The 20,238-nt window shown below is 35.6% G+C and overlaps 1 protein-coding gene across 5 annotated transcripts in view; it reads left to right on the top strand.

Annotated features, from left to right (window-relative positions):
* COL24A1 (collagen type XXIV alpha 1 chain) overlaps positions 1-20,238 on the top strand; it is a 387,323-nt gene that overhangs the window by 320,269 nt on the left and 46,816 nt on the right. For all 5 annotated transcript variants that reach the window (XM_077905294.1, XM_077905293.1, XM_077905290.1 and 2 more), the window contains 2 exons: positions 994-1,047; positions 2,167-2,274. In XM_077905294.1, the coding sequence (XP_077761420.1) occupies positions 994-1,047; positions 2,167-2,274 (162 nt within the window). The remainder of the gene's footprint in view (positions 1-993; positions 1,048-2,166; positions 2,275-20,238) is intronic.

Raw genomic sequence — 20,238 nt, 5'->3', positions numbered from 1 at the left:
TTCTAACAAAATTGGATTTCTAATCTCTTACAGAAAATGTCCTTTTTTTCTAATGACTGAATATATTATTTCTTCTTAAAATGTTAAGATCATTTTCAGTGGATATAATATGTTATAAAATTATTTATTTTGTTATTGTCAACTTGAATCTTTGGCATAATTTATCTTCAAATTTTAATAACAACATCCCATTTTGGTGGAATTATTGTTTGTGAGAACTTTCGATGACTTCTGAGAAATGTGTCTGGTAATGACAATATGCTTCTTTTTCTGATTTGTGAACTAGGTCACTCTTTTCCACATTTTTCTTTTTAAATAATTTTAGGATATCATCAGGATAATGGCATGATTCACAAGGGCAAAGTTCCTAACTATCCTGGCAGACCAGTTACTGCTGAATCAATTATGATTTAAAACCTCTCACACATGGAAAAACAAAGAGTTCCGTGGGAAATAAATATCTTTTCTTTGATTCACAAGTATGTTCTTCTCCATGCTTCCAGATAAGCACATTTTAGGCTATCGGTTCATGTCCCTTACCACACTGTGACTTGAGATCAGTAACTTTGACTTTGCATTGCCAGCACATAACAGAGCGCTTGATACAAAATAGCCAATAAATGTTTATGAAATTAGTAAAGCACTTAGCCACTTTCAATAGGAAGACAAAGGTCCAGTCTGAAAACGTGAACATTTATTAAATAATATTTAGTTCCCTTTTAGAGCTAAGATTTAATTTGGAGCTAGATGGAAATTCATGAATTATCTGGTCAAATTCTCTCATTTTCAGATAAAGAAAATAGCTCCCTGGAAAGTTAAATGGCAATCTCAGTGATGTACAGCCAGCCAGTGGCAGGACTGGTTCATTATCCTGGTCTCAGGGTTCTCTTTTTTTTTTTTTTTTTTTTTTCAGGGTTCTTTTCTATATTTTCTATGCCTTCAGCTTAGTTAACGTTATTACCATTTAGTGACAGCTATGCTTCACATTTTTAGGGTCCTAAGGGGAAAAAAGGAGCTCCTGGTCCTTCTGGAAAACCTGGGATTCCTGTAAGTAACAGGCCCTTTTCATCTTTCTTGTTTTTCTAAATAGAATTGGCAGTTTCAGCAAGCAGAGAGTTTGGAGCCAATTATGACAAGTGTTGGATAAATCAGCTTGTCTTCAAAAAAAAAAAATTTAAGCTCAAGCTGGAACACAGAGGGAACAAAATATGACCATTAGTTCAAAACCAAGCTTGCGCTGTTTAAATATAAGTCTCTGCAATTGAAGGCTGCTGGTTTCCGGTGTTATGGAGCTCTCTCTGTGGACTCATGCTACTCTCTGATTATGAACCACTGAAAACAGAGCACATGGCATATGACTGAATGATTGGTGACAAGGGTCAGAGATCCTCAAGCATGAATAAAAAGCAGGAGCTGGATTGTAATTGAAGGACACAGCCTCTCGGTTTCCTGGCAAATAGAACAGAATGTCTTAGAAGAAAATGTTTTAAATCATTTCATCACAGAACAAAGATTAATTTTACCTTCCCCATCAGTTTCTCTAGCTAAGCAAATATGTGTTGACTGGCTTATTAGCAGAGCCTTACTTCCTGCTGGTCTTCTGTAGCCAAGGGCTAGATGCCTACTTGGGGTAGCCTGGGTTGGTTCAAAAAAAGAAGAGAACATGAACATAAATTATTATAAGCACATTCAGATCAGAGATTCATACAGATAAAATCCACTTGCTCAAGAGTAGAAACAAAATGTTCAGACCTTTAAGCACTCATATAATTATCTAGTTCAATGTGGCAACAAAGAGAACCATAATTTGTTTCTTGAGAAAATAATAGGACATGAGGTTTTGCAAGATGGTGAAGGATAGCTATATCCTAAGCTGACAGGTACATATAGCTGACTTTTCTCCCGAGCTGGATAGAGCAGAGGCCAGCACAGTGAAAGATAGCAGAGAATTATACTGTCGCTGAAAAGTTTATATTTTAGTTAGCTCAGCACTTCTGTTTAGGGAACTTTTAAAGACAGTTACCTGAATCCAAAAAGGAAACAGGAAAATTTCTCCTGGGACATGGTATTAAAAATGTAAACATCCCTTTCCCAAATATAAAGGTATTTGTCATTTAAACATTTGTACAGCGTCTCTCTATAATCTATGTAATTTTTGATTACCAGGGTCTTCCTGGCCTACCCGGACCAAAAGGCATTCAAGGATACCATGGAGCTGATGGCCTTTCAGGAAACTCTGGAAAAGCTGGGCTACCAGGAAACCAGGGAGTTCCTGTGAGTAGAATGAATCTCTCTTTACTTTTCCTGTCTTATTTATAAGCATCTGTTTACTAGACCACACATATTTTGGCTTTCTTAGTTTTGATATTGACTCAGATTAGCCAACCACTGTTTTAATAGTTGTTTTGGAATTGTGTTTATGATCTTTAGGGAATGTCAATGAGTACATTCTCTGGGATATTTTGTATCAAAAAACCCATATTATAAATAATACATGTCATTTGTGCACAAATAAAAGCTTATAAATAAGAAGCAAATTTTTAGGGACGACATCACCTGGCTGTGTCTTAAGTTCATCAAACATCCTAAGCCACCTTTGGAACATTTAAGGCTTGGCAGTCACTCAATGGAATCCTGCCAAAATTCATTTTCCCTTTACTTTTACAGCCTCAGTATTTTCTTAAAATTGTGTGAATATCTTCTGTGTATTCATCTAGTAGTGATGCAATGATATAGCTTCTCTCTGATTTTTATGCAAGTGCTTATCTTATTTATTTGGATCAGAACTTTAAAAACCATTTTTGTCTTCGTTTAGCCACCTATCCTTTTTCCTTCCCTAAAGTCCTCATAATCCAGATATTTTTCATCTCACATTGTATCTTCACTTGAAATATTAGAATAATAAACCACGTACTTTCAAGAACCCTGTAATATTTACCCTTTTAGATTTCTGCTATTTGGATGTGGTTACCTGTAGTCCTGTTTTTCTTTTCTTAAATACTAAATCAATCCTAGTTGTTTATTTAAATGGAACTTGGTGCTGTACCTAAGCCCAAACCCAAACTAATGTTTGTCTTTTACTATGATAAGATATCTCTTTGAAAAAAAATAATTAATTAAAGTATGAGATAGTTTAGTTATTTCAGAAGTAATACAGCCAGATTCTATCTGAAAAGATGAATATTTTTAAGGAGTCTAAACATGGTTTCTATTTATTTTGGAGGCAATATGTCAGAATATCAGCACATCGGGTTAAAATCTAGAAAACTTTGACAGCAGTCTGATGTTTTCAATTAAAGCAGATATTTTATAGACTTCTGTCTGCCATAAACATCAGTATGCTTGAAAGAAGAGTCTCTTTCATTTGAGATCTTAGTGTTTAAGATTGTTTATGCACTGGACCCTCATTCTCACTTTGCTCTCCAGACTCACCATGTACTAGTCTTAAAATGGGGTTGCGGATTTTTAAAAATATAACAATAAAACATATTGAATTGGTCTGAGAGTCTGTATTTTTGTGGATTAAGTTTTACTGGGAAATGTTGTAGTAAATTTTACCTTATTACTTTGGATAAGCTTTTGAGAGTTGAAACAAGGAAAACACGTTTCAAAACATCACAATTCTTGCTGCTGAACACAAGCTTGATCATGGAGGTGGTGTGGATGTAGATGTACCTAGTAGTTCATAAGGTTTAAAAAGTGAATTGTAAATACTACTAATAGCCAACAGATTTACTTAATTGCCAGGAAGAGGGAATCATTTCTTGTCTGGCTAATACTGCTAATCCCTATTCATTCCAGATATGGATAGTAGAAACCAGGGTCCTGTACATATGTGTTTAATAAGAATTTCAGATAATTCAGTGTATTAGGTAATCATCAGATTAGTGACCGGTCAAAGTTATCAATTACTTTTTATATCAGTTTATTTAATGGTTTATGTAACAAACTACTTTTTTTCTGGCAATATGTGACACATGGAGTTCCCCCTACGAAGGATGAAAATTCCATGGAATAAGAAAATTGATTTAGATTACCAAAACATGAATTGTTTTTATGCATAAAAACAGCAATGTGGCAAGTGACTATTATGTGCTGCTAGTTTCTAGCCAGATAATAGATATTTTCTAGCAACTCTACACCTTTCTTCAATAGTTACATCATATTTAACAGACAGTAACTTAATGGCAAAGAGAAAGACAATACAGAAAATAATCAACATAAATAAGATACTGATTTCATTTGATGCCACTCTAAGCCCTATTCCTAGAATCTACCACACTGTTTTTATTGGCTGTGTGGGTGATGGCTTATGCATAAAATTGAGTCTCTGGTTCTACATGAAACGGGCAAGCTTGAAGGGGACTAAAGACTAGATGCCAAGACTATTTGCACACTCGGGGCTATTCCAAACTGCAGTTAGGACTCTGGAGTATCAACCAGGGCTGTTTGGTTGCACATAGCTGGACATGGATGTATGGATTGCCCTGTATGTGGTTTGCCCCAGGTTGTGCCCACTGGAAGATTTCCCTTTAAGGATCTTTTTCAGACTTTAATGCAGCAGCTGCATTAAAGTCTGAAAAGTCTAGCACTTTTCATTAAAGTCTAGCACATTTCATTAAAGTCTGGCACTTCTAGCTGATGTTGACATTCAACGCAGATCTATCTATAAATCAGGTCTGAGCTTTTCCCTCCTCCATTAACTGGTCAGGGAGTTCTCTAGGCTTAAGGAACAGTTGAGCAGCTATCATGGAAATCTTAATTGGCTGCTTGGATTTTTCTTTTAAGATTTTATTTATTTATTCATGAGAGACAGACACACACAGAGAGAGAGAGAGAGAGAGAGAGAGGCAGAGAGGCAGAGAAGCAGGCTTCATGCAGGAAGCCCGATGTGGGACTCGAACCCGGGAATCCAGGATCACACCCTGAGCCAAAGACAGACGCTCAACCAGTAAGCCACTCAGTCGTCCCATGCTGCTTGCATATTTTGTTTGCACTTTCTGGACCTGGTAGGGCCCAGTCTCAATATATGTCATCTCCGTTTAGGAGAATACTGCTGCTGCACATCCAATTCTATGACTCAGTGGATCACATATCATCACCTAGTTCATAATAGGCAGTTCAGGGCAACATAGTCATTTGATGTCTCAGGGTTGGTTATTCAGTTTCAACCAGAGCAAGCCTAGAACCACCTTCCAGATGGAAAATTACATGTCACAAAGGAAGGCATGGCTTATCTTCAAAATCTTATAGATACAAGCTGTGATTTGCTATGGAGAGGTTATCAGAGGGCCTATAGAGCATCTCTACCAGCCACAGATCCCTCTTTTATTATTGGCTATTATCATTGCTCAGTCACAAGGGGCAAATAGCAAGGTAGCTTACATAGCATCCTGAATCTGCTGGAGATTTCAGTGTCCTCCTGACCCCAGCCCCCTGCCAGGATGTCCCATTAGCCAAACTCAACTAAATAAGGGTGATAATAGTAGCACTAATGGGGAGGACTGTTTTATCACTGACATTGTGTAGAGTTGCCAGTATATGATGATGATAACAAAAAGTTTTATTATTCCTTTAAAAATTCACTAATGACAATACACTCCCTTTCTGCCTATACCAAGAGTAGGCTCTCTCCCATCTTCCTCCCCTTGGTATGTCACTGACCAACAGCTAGACGGTGAGGGAGCCCACTGGAGCATGGTGTGGGGTGGAGACGGACAGAGACTGGATCTCAAAACACAAATAGAAAACATCCAACCAACTCTATTTAAGTTCTCGTTTATACATGGTCTGTATCAGTTGTCCATTCTGGGTATCAGCAGACTACACCTGATGAACCAAATGGATATATATTTGTATGGCCCATGAACTAAGAATGGTTTTTACATTTTTAATGGTAGAAAAAATAAAAAGAAGGCGAAGATTTTGTCACATGTGAAAATGACATGAAACTTAAATTTCAGTATCCATAAATTAGTTGTATGGGCACATAGCCACAGTCATTTGTTTAAAAATAGCGCTTTTGCATCACAAAGCACAGTTGAGTGGGTGCAACAAAGACCAATGTCCTCACAAAATCTAAAATATTTACTCTCTGGCCCTTTTACAGAAAAAAATTGGGTGTCCCTTGGTCTGTTTGTATTATCACACTGTTCTTATTCTATGACTTTGTAATGTGTCTTCATATTTAATAGGGAAAGTCCCCCTTCTTTATACTTCTACTACATACATTTGAGATTAGATTTGCTAAGTTTCTCTAAAAACATAATGAAAGCTTGAATTGTCATTGAGTTACCTTGCATTTATAGATATATTAGAAGAAAATTCGTATCTTATCATTGTAGTTAACCAATATAAGAGATGAAATATTTTTTCTTATCATCTTTATTGTGCTATAATAGAACAACTCCATATAGATGGCAAAGATTTATATAATGTTAAGTATGTACCAGGTACCAAAGTAAGTGTTTAACTATATTAACTCATTTAATCTTTATAATCTTATAAGATATATATAATTATGATCCTTATTTTGTACATGAAGAAACTGAGGCCAACTATGCTTCAATTTAAAAAAAAAATACATACTCACATACATTCCGAAGCACTGAGAGATTGTCACTTTCATTGTCTCAGAGATATGAAAGCAGCCAAACTCAATATTCTTTGTTCTTATCAATATGCAGTATTGCCCCTTAATAAAGGCCTTCTGTATTATTTTTTATTTTATTCTCTAGTTAGTTATTACTGTTTTTTTTTAATTTATAAAGTTCTTTTTTTTTTAGTTATTTATTTATTTTAGAGAAAGGGAAAGAAAAATTATGGTGGGGAGGGGTATATGGAATGAAAGAAAATCCAGGCAGTCTGCACTGAGCACAGAGCCTGTCATAAGTCTCAATCTCACATCTTGAGATCACAACCTGAGCAGAAACCAAGAGTCAGATGCTTAACCCACTGTGCCATCCAGGTGCCCCAACTTTTAGTTTTTATGCATTACTTTCTTTTTTATTACCATTGCATCTTTTTTGAGTAGTAAACTTAATTAAGCTATCTGATCATTATTACTTTCAATATCCTTTATAGAATCTCTAGAATTTGCTTCTATTATTATTTCAATACTTCCTCCAAAGAGCATTTCCAAAGTAGGCATTTGTGAGACAAGCCTTCTGAGGCCTCATATGCCTCCAGATATCTGTATTACTCTCTTACATTTAAATGACACACTCAACACTGTACTAGAGGTTCTAATTAATGCAATAAGCTTCTTATTACCCTCACAAGGTAATGAAAAGAAATAAAACCAACCCAGAAAGAAATGGAAGAAATAAAACTATCTTTATTCATAAATAACATGATCATCTATGTAGAAAATCTTTAAGAATCTACAAAAAAATAAGTAAAATTAACAAAGTTGCAGGATGTTAGATCAATACACAAATTTGAATTGAATTTCTATATGCTAACAATGAACATTCAGAAAGTGACATTTAAAAAACAATACATATGATAGTGCCAAAATGAGATAATTTAACCAAAGGGGAAACCTACATGCTGAAAATTATAAAGCATTTCTGACAAAAATTAAAGTACACCTAAATAAGTGGGATATGTACTATGTTCATGGATCAGAACACTTAATACTATTAGGATGTCAATTTTGGAATTGGCAGTATCATAAAACATTAAAAATAACACCTATCATAGGACCTAGCCTTTCTACTCTTAGCAAAGAGAAGTGAAAACATATGTCCACACAAAACTTGCCCATGCATAGTCATAGCACTTATCTTTGTAATAGTCCCAAAATGGAAACATCCCAAATATTCATCAAAAGGTGACTAATGTAAACAAAAGGCAAGCTGTAAACTAATACAGTTTGATACTGTTGTGGTATACAGGAACCACATGGTGGCTCAACCAACATGGTGCATGTTGAAAGACATATTAAGGATGTTGAGCATTATCTGAAGATAGTAGGACCTATTGAGGGACATTATCCAATTTTACGTTTTTAAAGGACTTCCTCTGGCTTCATTATAGAAAATGGATTGAAAGGAGCAAGAGTAGATACAGGAGACTAATAAGACTATTTATTGCAGTATTCCAGGTTACATATGTTCATGGTTTGGACTAGACTAGTGACGTGCAAATGGAAAGAAGTGGGTGGGTATAGTAGTATTTAGGAGGTAGCTTTTATAGGACTTGATACTTGATTATGGGAGGGACAGGAGGGAGAAGGATGTCAAGGATAACTTACAAGTTTCTAACTTGTGCAAGTTTCTAACTTGGTGCATCATAGTGCCCATCACTAAAAAAGCAAACACTGAAGGAAACCCAAATTTTATGGACCAAGTTATAATATTCATGTGAAGATGTTAAGTAGGCAATTAAATATTCTGGCCTAGAGCTCAGAGAGGAGGTCAGATATAAATGTGAGAGTCATCAACATATTAAAGTGTACTTAATCAGTCATGTTAGAAAGTAGATGAAAAACTCTACTTTTGAATTTTGAAGACAATATTTACTGAAATAGACAGGGTTCAGACAGCCAAAATGGAATGTTGGGGGAATCCAGAGACGATCAACAGTAGGAAGTGGTTATTGCCCTTAGACCTGAAAGGTTAAAGGAAAGAAATAATGTCAAGTTGAGAGTCCAGTTGAGAGCTGGAGCTGTTGGAAAAGGGACACCTCACAGGAGCTAGAGTTGAAAGTAACCTAGCCACTGACAGAATGCCAAAGCCAGGAAGGAATGGGAGAAATAAATGAAGTATTCCTCTCTCCTCTAATATCCTAGTGATGTGTATCCCATTGACCAACCCCAACTGAAAGTCAAGAGAAGACAAGAGAACCCAGGTGATGCAGTCCATGCAGGTCAAAATCCCAGGACAAATAGCTAGATAGAGGAGCAGCAGTGAATAGAGTTAGGGAACAAATGAAGAAAAACACAAATATTAAGTAAACAATGGAAAGAAAATCCAGTACCAAGCTGTGAGGAATGAATGCCATCATTCAGAAATCAGGTAAAGGAGGAAGAGGAGACTGAGAAGTAGTGATCATAAGAGATAGGAAAAAAAGAATACAATGTCATGGAAACTTAAGAAAAAAATAATTCAAGGAGGAAGTCACCAACTATAATAATCCTGAGAGGTTGTGTTGGACATGCGTTTTATTTTTGTTTTTTATTTGGCTAGCCAGCATCTTAACCTCATTTTTATGTTTATAAATGCTTGCATTAACTCTCTGAGTCTTGGCAGGGAGGCACTTTTTTTTCTTTTTCTTTTTAAAGATTTATCTATTTATTTTAGAGAGAGAGAGTGAAAATGGGCTGAGGGGCAGAGGCAAAGGGAGAGAATATTCAAGCAGGCTCCCTGCTGAGCACGGAGCTCAGTGCCCACTCAGTCTCACAACCTGAAATCACCACCTGAGCCAAAATCAAGGCCATTTTCTACAGAAGTCAAATTCTGGACTCTCACCTTCTAATTCCTCCTTGAAACAAGGACATAAGCCCATGACTTAGGCTGAACCAATCTGTTATGTCCACCAAGGCCTTTGGCTGGGGAGTTTGTGATATGCAGAAGCAGAGATAATAGAGATTCTATTCTAGTGGCAGTAGCATCAGTAGTACTCTGTTTCCAGGGATGACCTGCAGTCAATGGCCAGGAGCTGCAGTAGTTCCTAACCTTCCTACAATTCTAAGCATTTTCCAAAACCTGTCTTTCTGGATTTCTCTGTGATTTTTATGAGCTATTCAATGCCTTTCAGGGAAATTTTCTGTTTAAATTACCCAGAATTTGTTTCTGGTATTTGCAAATAAGGACCCTGATTAGCACTGAAATCTAAAAAGATGAAATTATAACCATTATATTTTAGAATATAGAGGTGATCAGTAACTTCAGCAGATAGCCATTTGATTTGATTAGTGGGGGCAGAAAGAAGATTGCAGAGCTTGAGGAGAGTAGACAGTGAGGAAATCGGATATATAGACAATTCAATGGAGAAATTTGGCTCTGAAAGAGAAAGTAGGACAACAACTAGAGATGAAACTAAAATTAAAGTAGGAGTTATTTGCAAGTGACAGAACCTTGAGCCCATTTACATGCTAGATGGGCAGTAGAGATGGAGAGGCTGAAGACATAATCAGAAAGAATCTGAGTCTGAACTATTTTTTTTATAGTTATTTATTTATTTATGATAGTCACAGAGAGAGAGAGAGAGGCAGAGACACAGGCAGAGGGAGAAGCAGGCTCCATGCACCAGGAGCCCGACGTGGGATTCGATCCCGGGTCCCCAGGATCGCGCCCTGGGCCAAAGGCAGGCGCCAAACTGCTGCGCCACCCAGGGATCCCCTGAGTCTGAACTAATCAAACAATAAAACACACACATTCTAGTCCACTTCTGAAGCTTTTCTACTGGGACATCTGGGTGGCTCAGCAGTTAAAGCATCTGCCTTTCACCCAGGGTGTGATCCTGGAGTCCTGGGATCAAATCCCATATCAGACTCCTTGCATGGAGCCTGCTTCTCCCTCTGCCTGTGTCTCTGCCTCTCTCTCTCTCTGTGTGTCTCTCATGAATAAATAAATAACATCTTTTTTTAAAAAAAATGAAGCTATTCTACTTCAAACTGAGCATTTTTAAAAAATAGATTCTGAGCCACATATTCCTTTATATATGGCTAGTATAAAAATCTCATGGAATTTTGTGATGAAAAGGAATTCAAATGAATTACAATAATGTTGAATATTGCTGCAGTATATCACCCAGGGTCATGAAGTTGAATGATATCTGCTATTGCCATTAGTAAGCAATTAGGTATCAGATCATAATTCATCATCTCCTACTTTTAGCATTTTCAGAGAATAAGTCAGAAAAATTTCACATACACACTGAATATCAGGATGTCATAAATATTGAAGTGTTTTGTATCCATCAAAATAAAAAAACAAAATAACTTTCCCTTGAGGAATCCCCCTTTTAACCCCAAAGTTTACACATGCTATTGGTATTTATGAATACAGAAATATTTTCTACCAATGTTTCTGTTATCTGTAGAATATATGATATAAACTTAGAATGATAATGCTTTATAAGGAACTAGTCTGGTCAATGATATTAGATAACAATGACTAAACTGGTCATTAGATAAAATGATTTCAAGTAATCATTTCTGAAACTTACTATTGCATTAGAAAAACTAGTTAAGACAAAGTAACACAATCTCTAAATACTGGCATATTCCCTAGAATATTTTCAACAATGGATAAGGACATCTTTCCATTGGTCTTTCTTTTTTATTCTTATTTTTTTTATTTTTTAAAATCATGGCACCGTGGTGTTTCTTGGCTTACCTTTAAAGACTGCTGGATTTTTCCACTGAAAAAAATATTTATTCTGGGATTTCTAGCATTATGCAACTGCCTGATTTTCCTAAACAATGTTCTTTTTTTTGATGTGGCCAAGGAGTTAAAGAATTTTTGGCATATTCACGCCACAGTTTCAATGTTTTTTCAAGGTCACGTGACTATAACTGAAGGACAGGATTGGGGAGGCTCACATTTGCCTGTGTGAGTTTCCTTCTGTATAAATGAGTGTTTTGAGACTAGTCAACTTAGCACATCTGTAGTAAATGAGTCTACCATGCTGTTTTCATTGCATTGGACTTCTGTAGTGCCTCAATCATTTATGAAAAAGGAAAACAACTTTTCCCTGCAAAGATCATAAATCTATTTGTCATCAAAATGGAGGCTTACCAGTCTTTTTATTTTTTGCTGCAACTAATAAAATTGGTTATTGGAAAAGAGGGAAAGAAACAAAACTAACATCTTGACTTAAGACAAATCAAGGCCTTTCAATCTTGACTTTGCACTTTGTCAGGTGAACACAGGCTTAAGTGTGGTAGAAAATGAGATGCTTGTCCTAAAAGAACATCAAAAGTCTAGAGTTTTCCACTGTGGATTGTGTCCAGTATAAGAAGGAAAAACACACTTCATCAGCCCACTCATAATCCAAGCACAGAGTAGCAGGACCACCATGGAAGCCTCTGTCAGGACCACCAGCAGCCCTGCCACCCATCTGCTGTGTCCTCTAGCCTGTGAACTAGTCACACCAAAGAAACCTCTGTTTCTGAGAAGATGCATTTCTTTCTTCACAGTATTTTAGAGAAAGAAATGTACTTGCATTTGCCAGATCTACATTCAGCAGATCCTGTCAACTCTTTATTATTAAGAGGGTGATTTCCAGTTATGGCTTTTCCTGATTGCTACTTTCTCCCTCTTCCCCCTGGTGCTTTTTTTGGCTCACTTACCACTCATTAGGAACCCTTCCAGAGCAGACAAAACACAGTCTGTTTGGCTGCTTATTAGCAACAAAATGAAAGATTTGCTAAAGGACGTAAATTTCCTAGTTGAATCTTCAGTGATTCCCAATCCAAAAAGTTCATAGTCTTTGTGGAATGTTGATCTTCATGGTCTGGCCTCTGTTTACATTTCCAGTCTTACATTCTACCTTTTTCTTCACATTTGCTGTACATTTCAGTCATAATGACAGCTAACAATTATTAAACATTTACAGTGTGCCAGGTACTATTCACGGTGCTGAATATGTATAAAGTTATTGAATTCTCACCAAACAAACAAACCAACCACAAGGTAGGTATAACTATTGTCTCCAGGTTACAGAAAAGAGGGTGAGATTCAGAGAGACTGAGTAACTTGCCCGGGGTCACATAGACAATGACTAATAGAGCCAGAATTCAAAATCAATCTAGATTCACAGCCTGTGTTCTTAACCACCATGCTACACCCCCACTCAGATATGCTCAATTACTAAGATGTTCCCCCTGAATTCTGTATATTTTCCTTACTTTCATGTCTTTGTACATATAATTTATGCTCTCTGCTTGAAAAGCTCCTCCACCTTACTCTGTTACTTTAGGATGAACAATTTCTTGCTCTTTCAGGATTTAACCAAACTGTGACCTCTTTCAGACACTCTTCCTTGGACTCCCCACTCTTCCTTGGACTCCCTGTTCTAAACTTGTGTACACTCTATACACTGCTTCCATCAGAGCACAGGTCATATGGTTGCTGATTACATAATGTCATGACTTTCTGTGATGAACGACTGCAAACTCATATAGAATTGGGATTGTACTTTATTCATCTTTGCATCCCTAGCACTTAGCTGTGTCAGGTCCATAGAAGAAGCTCAATAAATATTTGAAGAGTATTCGAATGGTCTCTGCATAATAACTATAACTTTGGAGCCCTGAATAAAATTAAGATGTGTCAGTTACATAACGTCTTAAGTATTATCTGTAACAGGAAGATAATAATACCTAATTCAAATGGTTTTTTCTGAAAATCAAATGAGACATTGTACATGAAGCATTTAGTAGACTACATCGTTATTATCATCTTCCTATAATAATAGGTACTCATGCTTAAGCTAACATTCATTCATTCAACAAATATGTGTTTAGTGCTTAATATGAGCCAGGAGTACAATGAACAAGATAGATAAAGAACTGCCTTCATGAAACATACATGGAACAGCAAGAAATTTCTGACATTTGACCATTTTTTACCTTAAAATTCATAATGTAATGTGGTTCAGCCCAGTAATTGGGTGGTAGTCAATAAATAAACAAATCAGGTAATTCCAAATTGTGTTATGAAAGAAATAAATAGAGTGTTGAGAGAGAGCATGTGGGAAATAGATTATAGAGGAAGTAGACAGTGGAGGGCCTCACCAAGGAGGTCATATTTGGATATATAAACACTTTATCTCCTTTGGGAAGGTAAGACCGAGCCAGGTATATAAAAAATGAGGGAAGAACGTGTTCTGTGAAGGAACCAAAATGGAAAAACCTACAGTCAGGAAAGAACTGACATGTTCACAGGATTATCAGAAGATCAAATTAGATAGTATGGGTATAGATTTGTTATTTTTGAAACAAAAGATGGGCATTTATTTCTTCATAGTGATGTGAGCCTAGACATGTCTAAGAGCCAAAGTATAAATGAAAGGCCCTCTTTCGATCCCCATTAGTGCTGGGATTATCAGTTAAGACCTGAGTAAAGGAGATTTCATAAGATACATTAATTTTGCCCAATGTTAAAGTGACATTTGTACTGTCCATTTTGCAAGACTGATAAACCACCAATTGCCCTAATGGAAATATAGAAATAATTTCTGTGAGGTAATACAATGCTGAAATGCCTGTATTCATTAAGGGCAAACAAGAGTTAGTTTTGTAGATTCTTGGGAACAGACCTAAGTCAAGCAGACCTGACTTGTCTCCACTACCCTATGACTTGTCTCAACCCTGTTCCAAGTTCCAGAAGCTTTAATATGTTTAGAGATTCAACACTAAAGTTACCTCCTGACTTTAGTATACAGCTCATTCATAAATCTTGTTTCCAGCATTTGGCCACATTACTTATGACTGGCACTGAAGGAAAATGTTATGAATGCTACATTATTTTTATATAATATAGCCTTGCATATAATCACCTAATAATTATTATCCCACATTTTTTAAACAGCCAATTTTTTCCTAGGAGGGATATATTTAGTAAACCAAATAAAATGAGAAATTCTTACTTAAACAGAAGTGTTTTTAGTTGCTTGGAACAAAGGAAGCAAAGCATTACTTTTATAAGCTATTGGTTTGCTGGCTTAACAAAAAATGGAGTACTTATGTTGCCTAATGCAAAAAATTTCAGGGCATCATACTTATTTTTTTTTTGTTCTATAGAAAGTAAATTAATTTTAACTGCTATTTTCTCATACAGTAAATAAATATATAAACATAATGCTATGAGCACAGAAGATGCTTGGCAATAGGGAAAGGAAAAAACTTTAATAATTTTCAAGGTGCTACTTTAAAGAAAAATGTCAACTAATTTGAAGTTTAGTGTCATTTTAAATTTATCATTCTGGTGAGAAATCAATAAAATTAATATTTGTCTTTTCATTCAACACGGTTTTAAGGTGCTTTTCCTTTGTACATCTACTTTGAAATGTGGATTTCTGGGGGCATCTGGGTGGTTCAGCCAGTGGTTGAGCAGACATCTGCCTTTGGCTCAGGGCATGATCCCAGGATCAGGGATCAAGTCCCACATCAGACTCCCTGCATGGAGCCTGCTTCTCCCTCTGCCTATGTCTCTGCCTCTCTCTGTGTGTCTCTCATGAATAAATAAATACAATCTTTTTTTTTAATGTGGATTTTTGTTGTTGCCTGTATTTAAGAAATTTTATTTTGTTTCTTGTTTCTTAATATACTTGTTTCAATCCTAATGAAATTAAGACAAGTAAATTAAAGGGCCTAGGGAATAACAAAGTGACATTCTCATTGTTATGTTTCACTATTTTATACAAACCAGTCATCATTGTTCCAAAATCTTTCTCTCTCTGTCTTATAAATATATCCATATAACTCCATTTTTCTTCTCATGTCTTTCCATTGGGTTCCAGAATAAAGGCAGATTTATACCTAAGTATGTGTATGTTTACATACTCTTCTTTCCTTTCCTCACAGGGAAGTCAAAGTGAAAGATAAGAAGTTCCTCTTACTGAAGGAAATAAGATTAAATAAAACAATGCAACCATATACCACTACAGTTTTGTTTCTTTTCTTTTCTTTTCTTTTCTTTTCTTTTCTTTTCTTTTCTTATCTTTTCTTTCTTTTCTTTTCTCTTTTTTTACCATTACAGTTTCTGATACACAGAAGACACTCAATAAAAAGTAATTCTTGCTGTGGCTGATGTTGTTGATTACTGAACCAAGTACTTCTTTCCTTAGATTATCAAGGCTTAAGCAGTCATCAGTTTCAGTCCAGCTAAAATTGACACTTCCTACAGAGTTGAAAACCAATTTAAGGATACAAACTTACAACTAGGAGATAAGTAAGTTCTAGAAATCTAATGCACAACACAGTGATTATAGTCAACAATACCATACTGTAAATTTCAAAGTTGCCAGAGGACTAAATCTTAACTGTTCTCAGCACAAAAGAGAAATTATAAATATGTGATATGATAAAGGTATTAGTTAACACTACTATAATAACCACATTGTAATACATAAACGTAAGTGTACCAGAACAACACAATGTGCCCTTTAAACTTACACAATATTATATGTCAATTATATGTCAGTTTTAAAAAAAACTCAGCAGGCAAATCTGATTCCTATCTGATCATAATGGAAGTCTCTAGCCATGAGACATCACGAGTTGTTGTTTTTTTTTTTTTTTTTTTATCATACTATTAACCTTTTTTTTAAAGACTCGGGTAAACTGTTTATTGGTTTCAGCATCTCTGAACAAATTATGACTTTATTTACTTTTCAAAATTTGCTCAGAATGACTTAATCTTTAATGATTGGTTTGAAACAAACCATTTAGAAGATACTGGAAAGAATGCCTAGGCATTAGCATCTGTTTCTCTTGAAAGCAAAATTACTCATCCGTCTTTGTGTTCATAATAAGAAATATTTGTTCTCTACTTGTATGAAACATTGTTTGGAACTTTGTCCAGAACACTCTGCTACCATCCTCAAATTTCTCTCTAAGAAACCAACATGAACAGTAAATGACTTGGAACATATTCACTGTCTGGTGCTAAATGTGTGATAACGCTGCAAGTAAAGTTTCTAGTTTTCAGTAAACCCTAAAGAGTAGTCTTAGGGTTCTTTTTATTCTCAGTCAAAAATACCTATTGACTTCAGGAGCGTTCAGCAGTATCTGAATGTCTGTTGTCCATGCATCATCCAAAAGATACATTTTTTTCCTGTTGGTGAGAAAAGGTCTTAAAGTTTGCCTAAAATTACAAGTGAAGTGCTACTATATTAGAATTCTGGAATGTTGAGGTATCCTAAAATTGTCTAGGGTAACCTGTCATGTGTTACCTTCTCCCTGTGGCATCTATTACCTCTAAAATATATCCAAGGATAGAATATTCATAGCCTTGCAAGACAATCTGTTCTAAAAAAAAAAAAATCCTTATACTGATCTACATTCTTTAACTTAACTATTCACCTGGTTTAACTCTGGAGCTAAGTCTGTATATTAACCTAAGTCTGTATGTTTTGAAAAAATAAAAAAGTCTGTATGTTTTGGTGGGTTAACCTAAGTCTGTATGTTTTGGTGGGTTTTTTAATTTTCCTTGCTATTACATACCCTTCTTTCTCTGCAAGCCCTTGGTTTCTTTGGTTTTTCACCTGTTTTTAGTGGGGAGGGCACTGTTCATCAGAATTTTGTTTTTGAGACTTGCCTTTTCTGTATAGTCATATTCCTGTTGAGACCTGGCCATTGGTATAACAACTGCCTTCATTGAACATTTTTGAGATTTTACATCCCAAAGTCTCAGATGACTATGACTAGATGTGCTTTCATTTGCATTGATGAGTTCTAAAATGATACCATTTCATGAATCCAGGGTTTGTGTGGCTAGGGGAAGGAAATAGAACCAATTACATGAACCCAGGGTTCTCAAGTTCATGTGGCAAGGGGAAGGAAATAGAGATTAATACACTTGGATTAAGATGCAAGCAACATGGGAGAACCATGCCACCTGAATCTTAAATCCACAATGTGGATCTGTCTCTTTTCTCTCTACCCTGTCCTGCTTCCTCCCTCTTTCTCTTTCTTTTCTTTCTCTCTTTCTTTTTCTCTTTCTCTCTCTCTTCCCCTCTCCCCCTCTCTTTTCTCACTCTCTCCCCTAGTCTCCTCTGTTTCCCCCCTCCCCTTTACCTTCTTCCAATGAGGATTTTGTCTTAATAATTGCTCCTTACATATTTTAAGAGCTACTAATATAGAGAAACAATAAGAGAAAAAATACTCCATGTAGATTGTGACCAAAAAAAAAGTTTAGAGGTCAAATTAAGGAATATGAATTTATATCCTGTAGGTATCTCCCTGTAAGTGCCAGCATAGTACATGGCACCTAGTAATATGAAACACATTTTCACTCATAATTTTAGTGAGTTTGGTGATCATGAAGAAAATCTACCTGGAAAAGTTAATTCTCTAACTATGTCGAATTACTTCCCATAAGTAAGAGAATGTAAAGATATGTGATGATATAATTTGGAAGAAATAACTTGGGAGAAAAGGAAAAATACTTCAGTATTCTATTCAAAATTGACTTTATCTTTAAATCTTATTCTCCCAACCAGGCCTTCTACAGAGATGACTCTAGACTATTTTTGAGCAAATCATCTCTCCTATTACATTTGTAACTTTAAGGGCAATATCTTTATCTTTATCTTTATCCTTTTTTTTTTTTTTTTTTGAGAGAGAGAGAGAGCATATGTGATGAGGGGAGAGGCAGAGAGGGAAAGAGAATCCCAAGCAGGCTCCATGCTCACTAGAGCCTAGTGCAGGGCTCAATGTGGAGCTCTATCTCACAACCCTGAGATCAACCTGAGCTGAAATCAAGAGTCTGATGCTTGAATGAAGGGGCCACAGCGGTATCTTTATCTTATAATCCAATTCCACACTACTTTCTCAGTAATTCCTTTCATGATTAGCACCAGAGGTAATTTCCCCTATATACCTCTCTAGTATTTGCTTTATATCTCTATCCTCATTTGACAATTTAAAAAATATTTGTCTTTAACTATTTATATATTACATTTTATCTTTTTCACTTAATTTTAAGCTTCTTGAAAACAAAAACCATATTGTATTCATATTTATATTCCTCATAGGGTTTTCCACGGTACCTTCCTTTCACATATCATCATCAGATATTTGCTGAATATCTAGAAGAATGATTGCACAAACCAATTTAGTGCCCCAGGAATCAACTCAGAAAGTAGCAGTCATCTCCTAAAATAGGGGTCAGCAAATGTTTTCTGTAAATATTAGCAACTACTTTAGGCTTTTCAGGGCAAGAGGCAAAATTAAGGGTATTATTTAAGAACTTATGTAACAATAGAGAAAACAGATTTTCACAAAATTGTTCTTCATAAAATTCAAAATATAATAATTTAGTACAATTTTCTTTGTAATACAAGTCTACTAACAAGAAAAAAGGGAATGATTTGTGGGAGGAGAGATCACAATTAGCTTATTATAGTTCCCTATCATCAAAATTTTCTTTTTATTTGTAAATGCTTACCTATAATGAGATTTTGCATGTTTTCCATATTTTATCTTTGAAAATTCTTTTCACACAGATAGGTACTGCCAAATTCCTGAACATATGATTTTAATTGTGCATATTCATTGCATGGAAAGAATTTATAAAATTTTGTTAGATTCTTCTCTTGATATTTGCCTTCTAGCATGTCATAACATTTTATATTAGCATTTCCAATTGAACTGTTAGGTGAGAACTCCTAGTGGCATGGTTAAATGGATTTTGAGGTATAGAAATTTATTGCCTCTAGTATTAAAAAATGCTACTAAAAGAAATTGAGCTCAGAAAATCTACCCACTAAAAAAAAAGAAAAGAAAAAAATCTACCCACTGCAAATTTGCGTGAGAAATGAAGAGTGACATATTGCCCAGGTTTGAGAGTTTTATTGTTTTAATTTTTGACACCATAGGAAATGTATAAAGTTGCTTGATATTACTTGTGATTCAAACATTAGTTGTCATCAAAATTACTTTACCATATGGGGTGCCTTGCTGGCTGAGTCAGTATAGAAATGTGACTCTTGATCTTGGGGGTTATGAGTTCAAGCCCCATGTTGGACATAGAGATTACTGTAAAAAAATTACTTAAAAAAAAGAAAAAAAATTACTTGGGTTGTCTGAGTAGCTCAGTCAGTTAAGCGCCCAACTCTTGATTTTGGCTCAGGTTATGATCTCAGGGTTGTGAGACTGAGCTTTGCATTGTGCTTTGCGCTGGGTATGGAGCCTGCTTAAGATTCTCATTCTCCCACTGCCTCTGCTCCTGCCCCCCACCCTTAAAAAAAGAAAAAGAAGACTTTACACAGTATATGCTTCACATACAGGCATGAATTTGCCTTATAATTTTAGGTTCAATTCATTGATAAACATTATGGAGTCTGCAGTAAAATCTATATTTTAAAGCTATTCATTATTCAATAACAGAGGTTTAAGGTAGTTTTTCCGATTCAAAAACATTTCAATCTCATTCTCAAAATATCTTGATAAAACTTTATCCCTACTAAGCCATCAAATTGCTGTATGATAAAATTAGGATATTCAGGGACGCCTGGGTGGCTCAGTGGTTGAGTATCTGCCTTTGGCTCAGGCCCTGATCC

Source organism: Canis aureus, chromosome 8 (assembly GCF_053574225.1).
Source record: "Canis aureus isolate CA01 chromosome 8, VMU_Caureus_v.1.0, whole genome shotgun sequence".
Classification (NCBI taxonomy): domain Eukaryota; kingdom Metazoa; phylum Chordata; class Mammalia; order Carnivora; family Canidae; genus Canis; species Canis aureus.
Note: the sequence above shows the minus strand (reverse complement) of the source record. Positions and strands in the feature narration are given on the sequence as shown.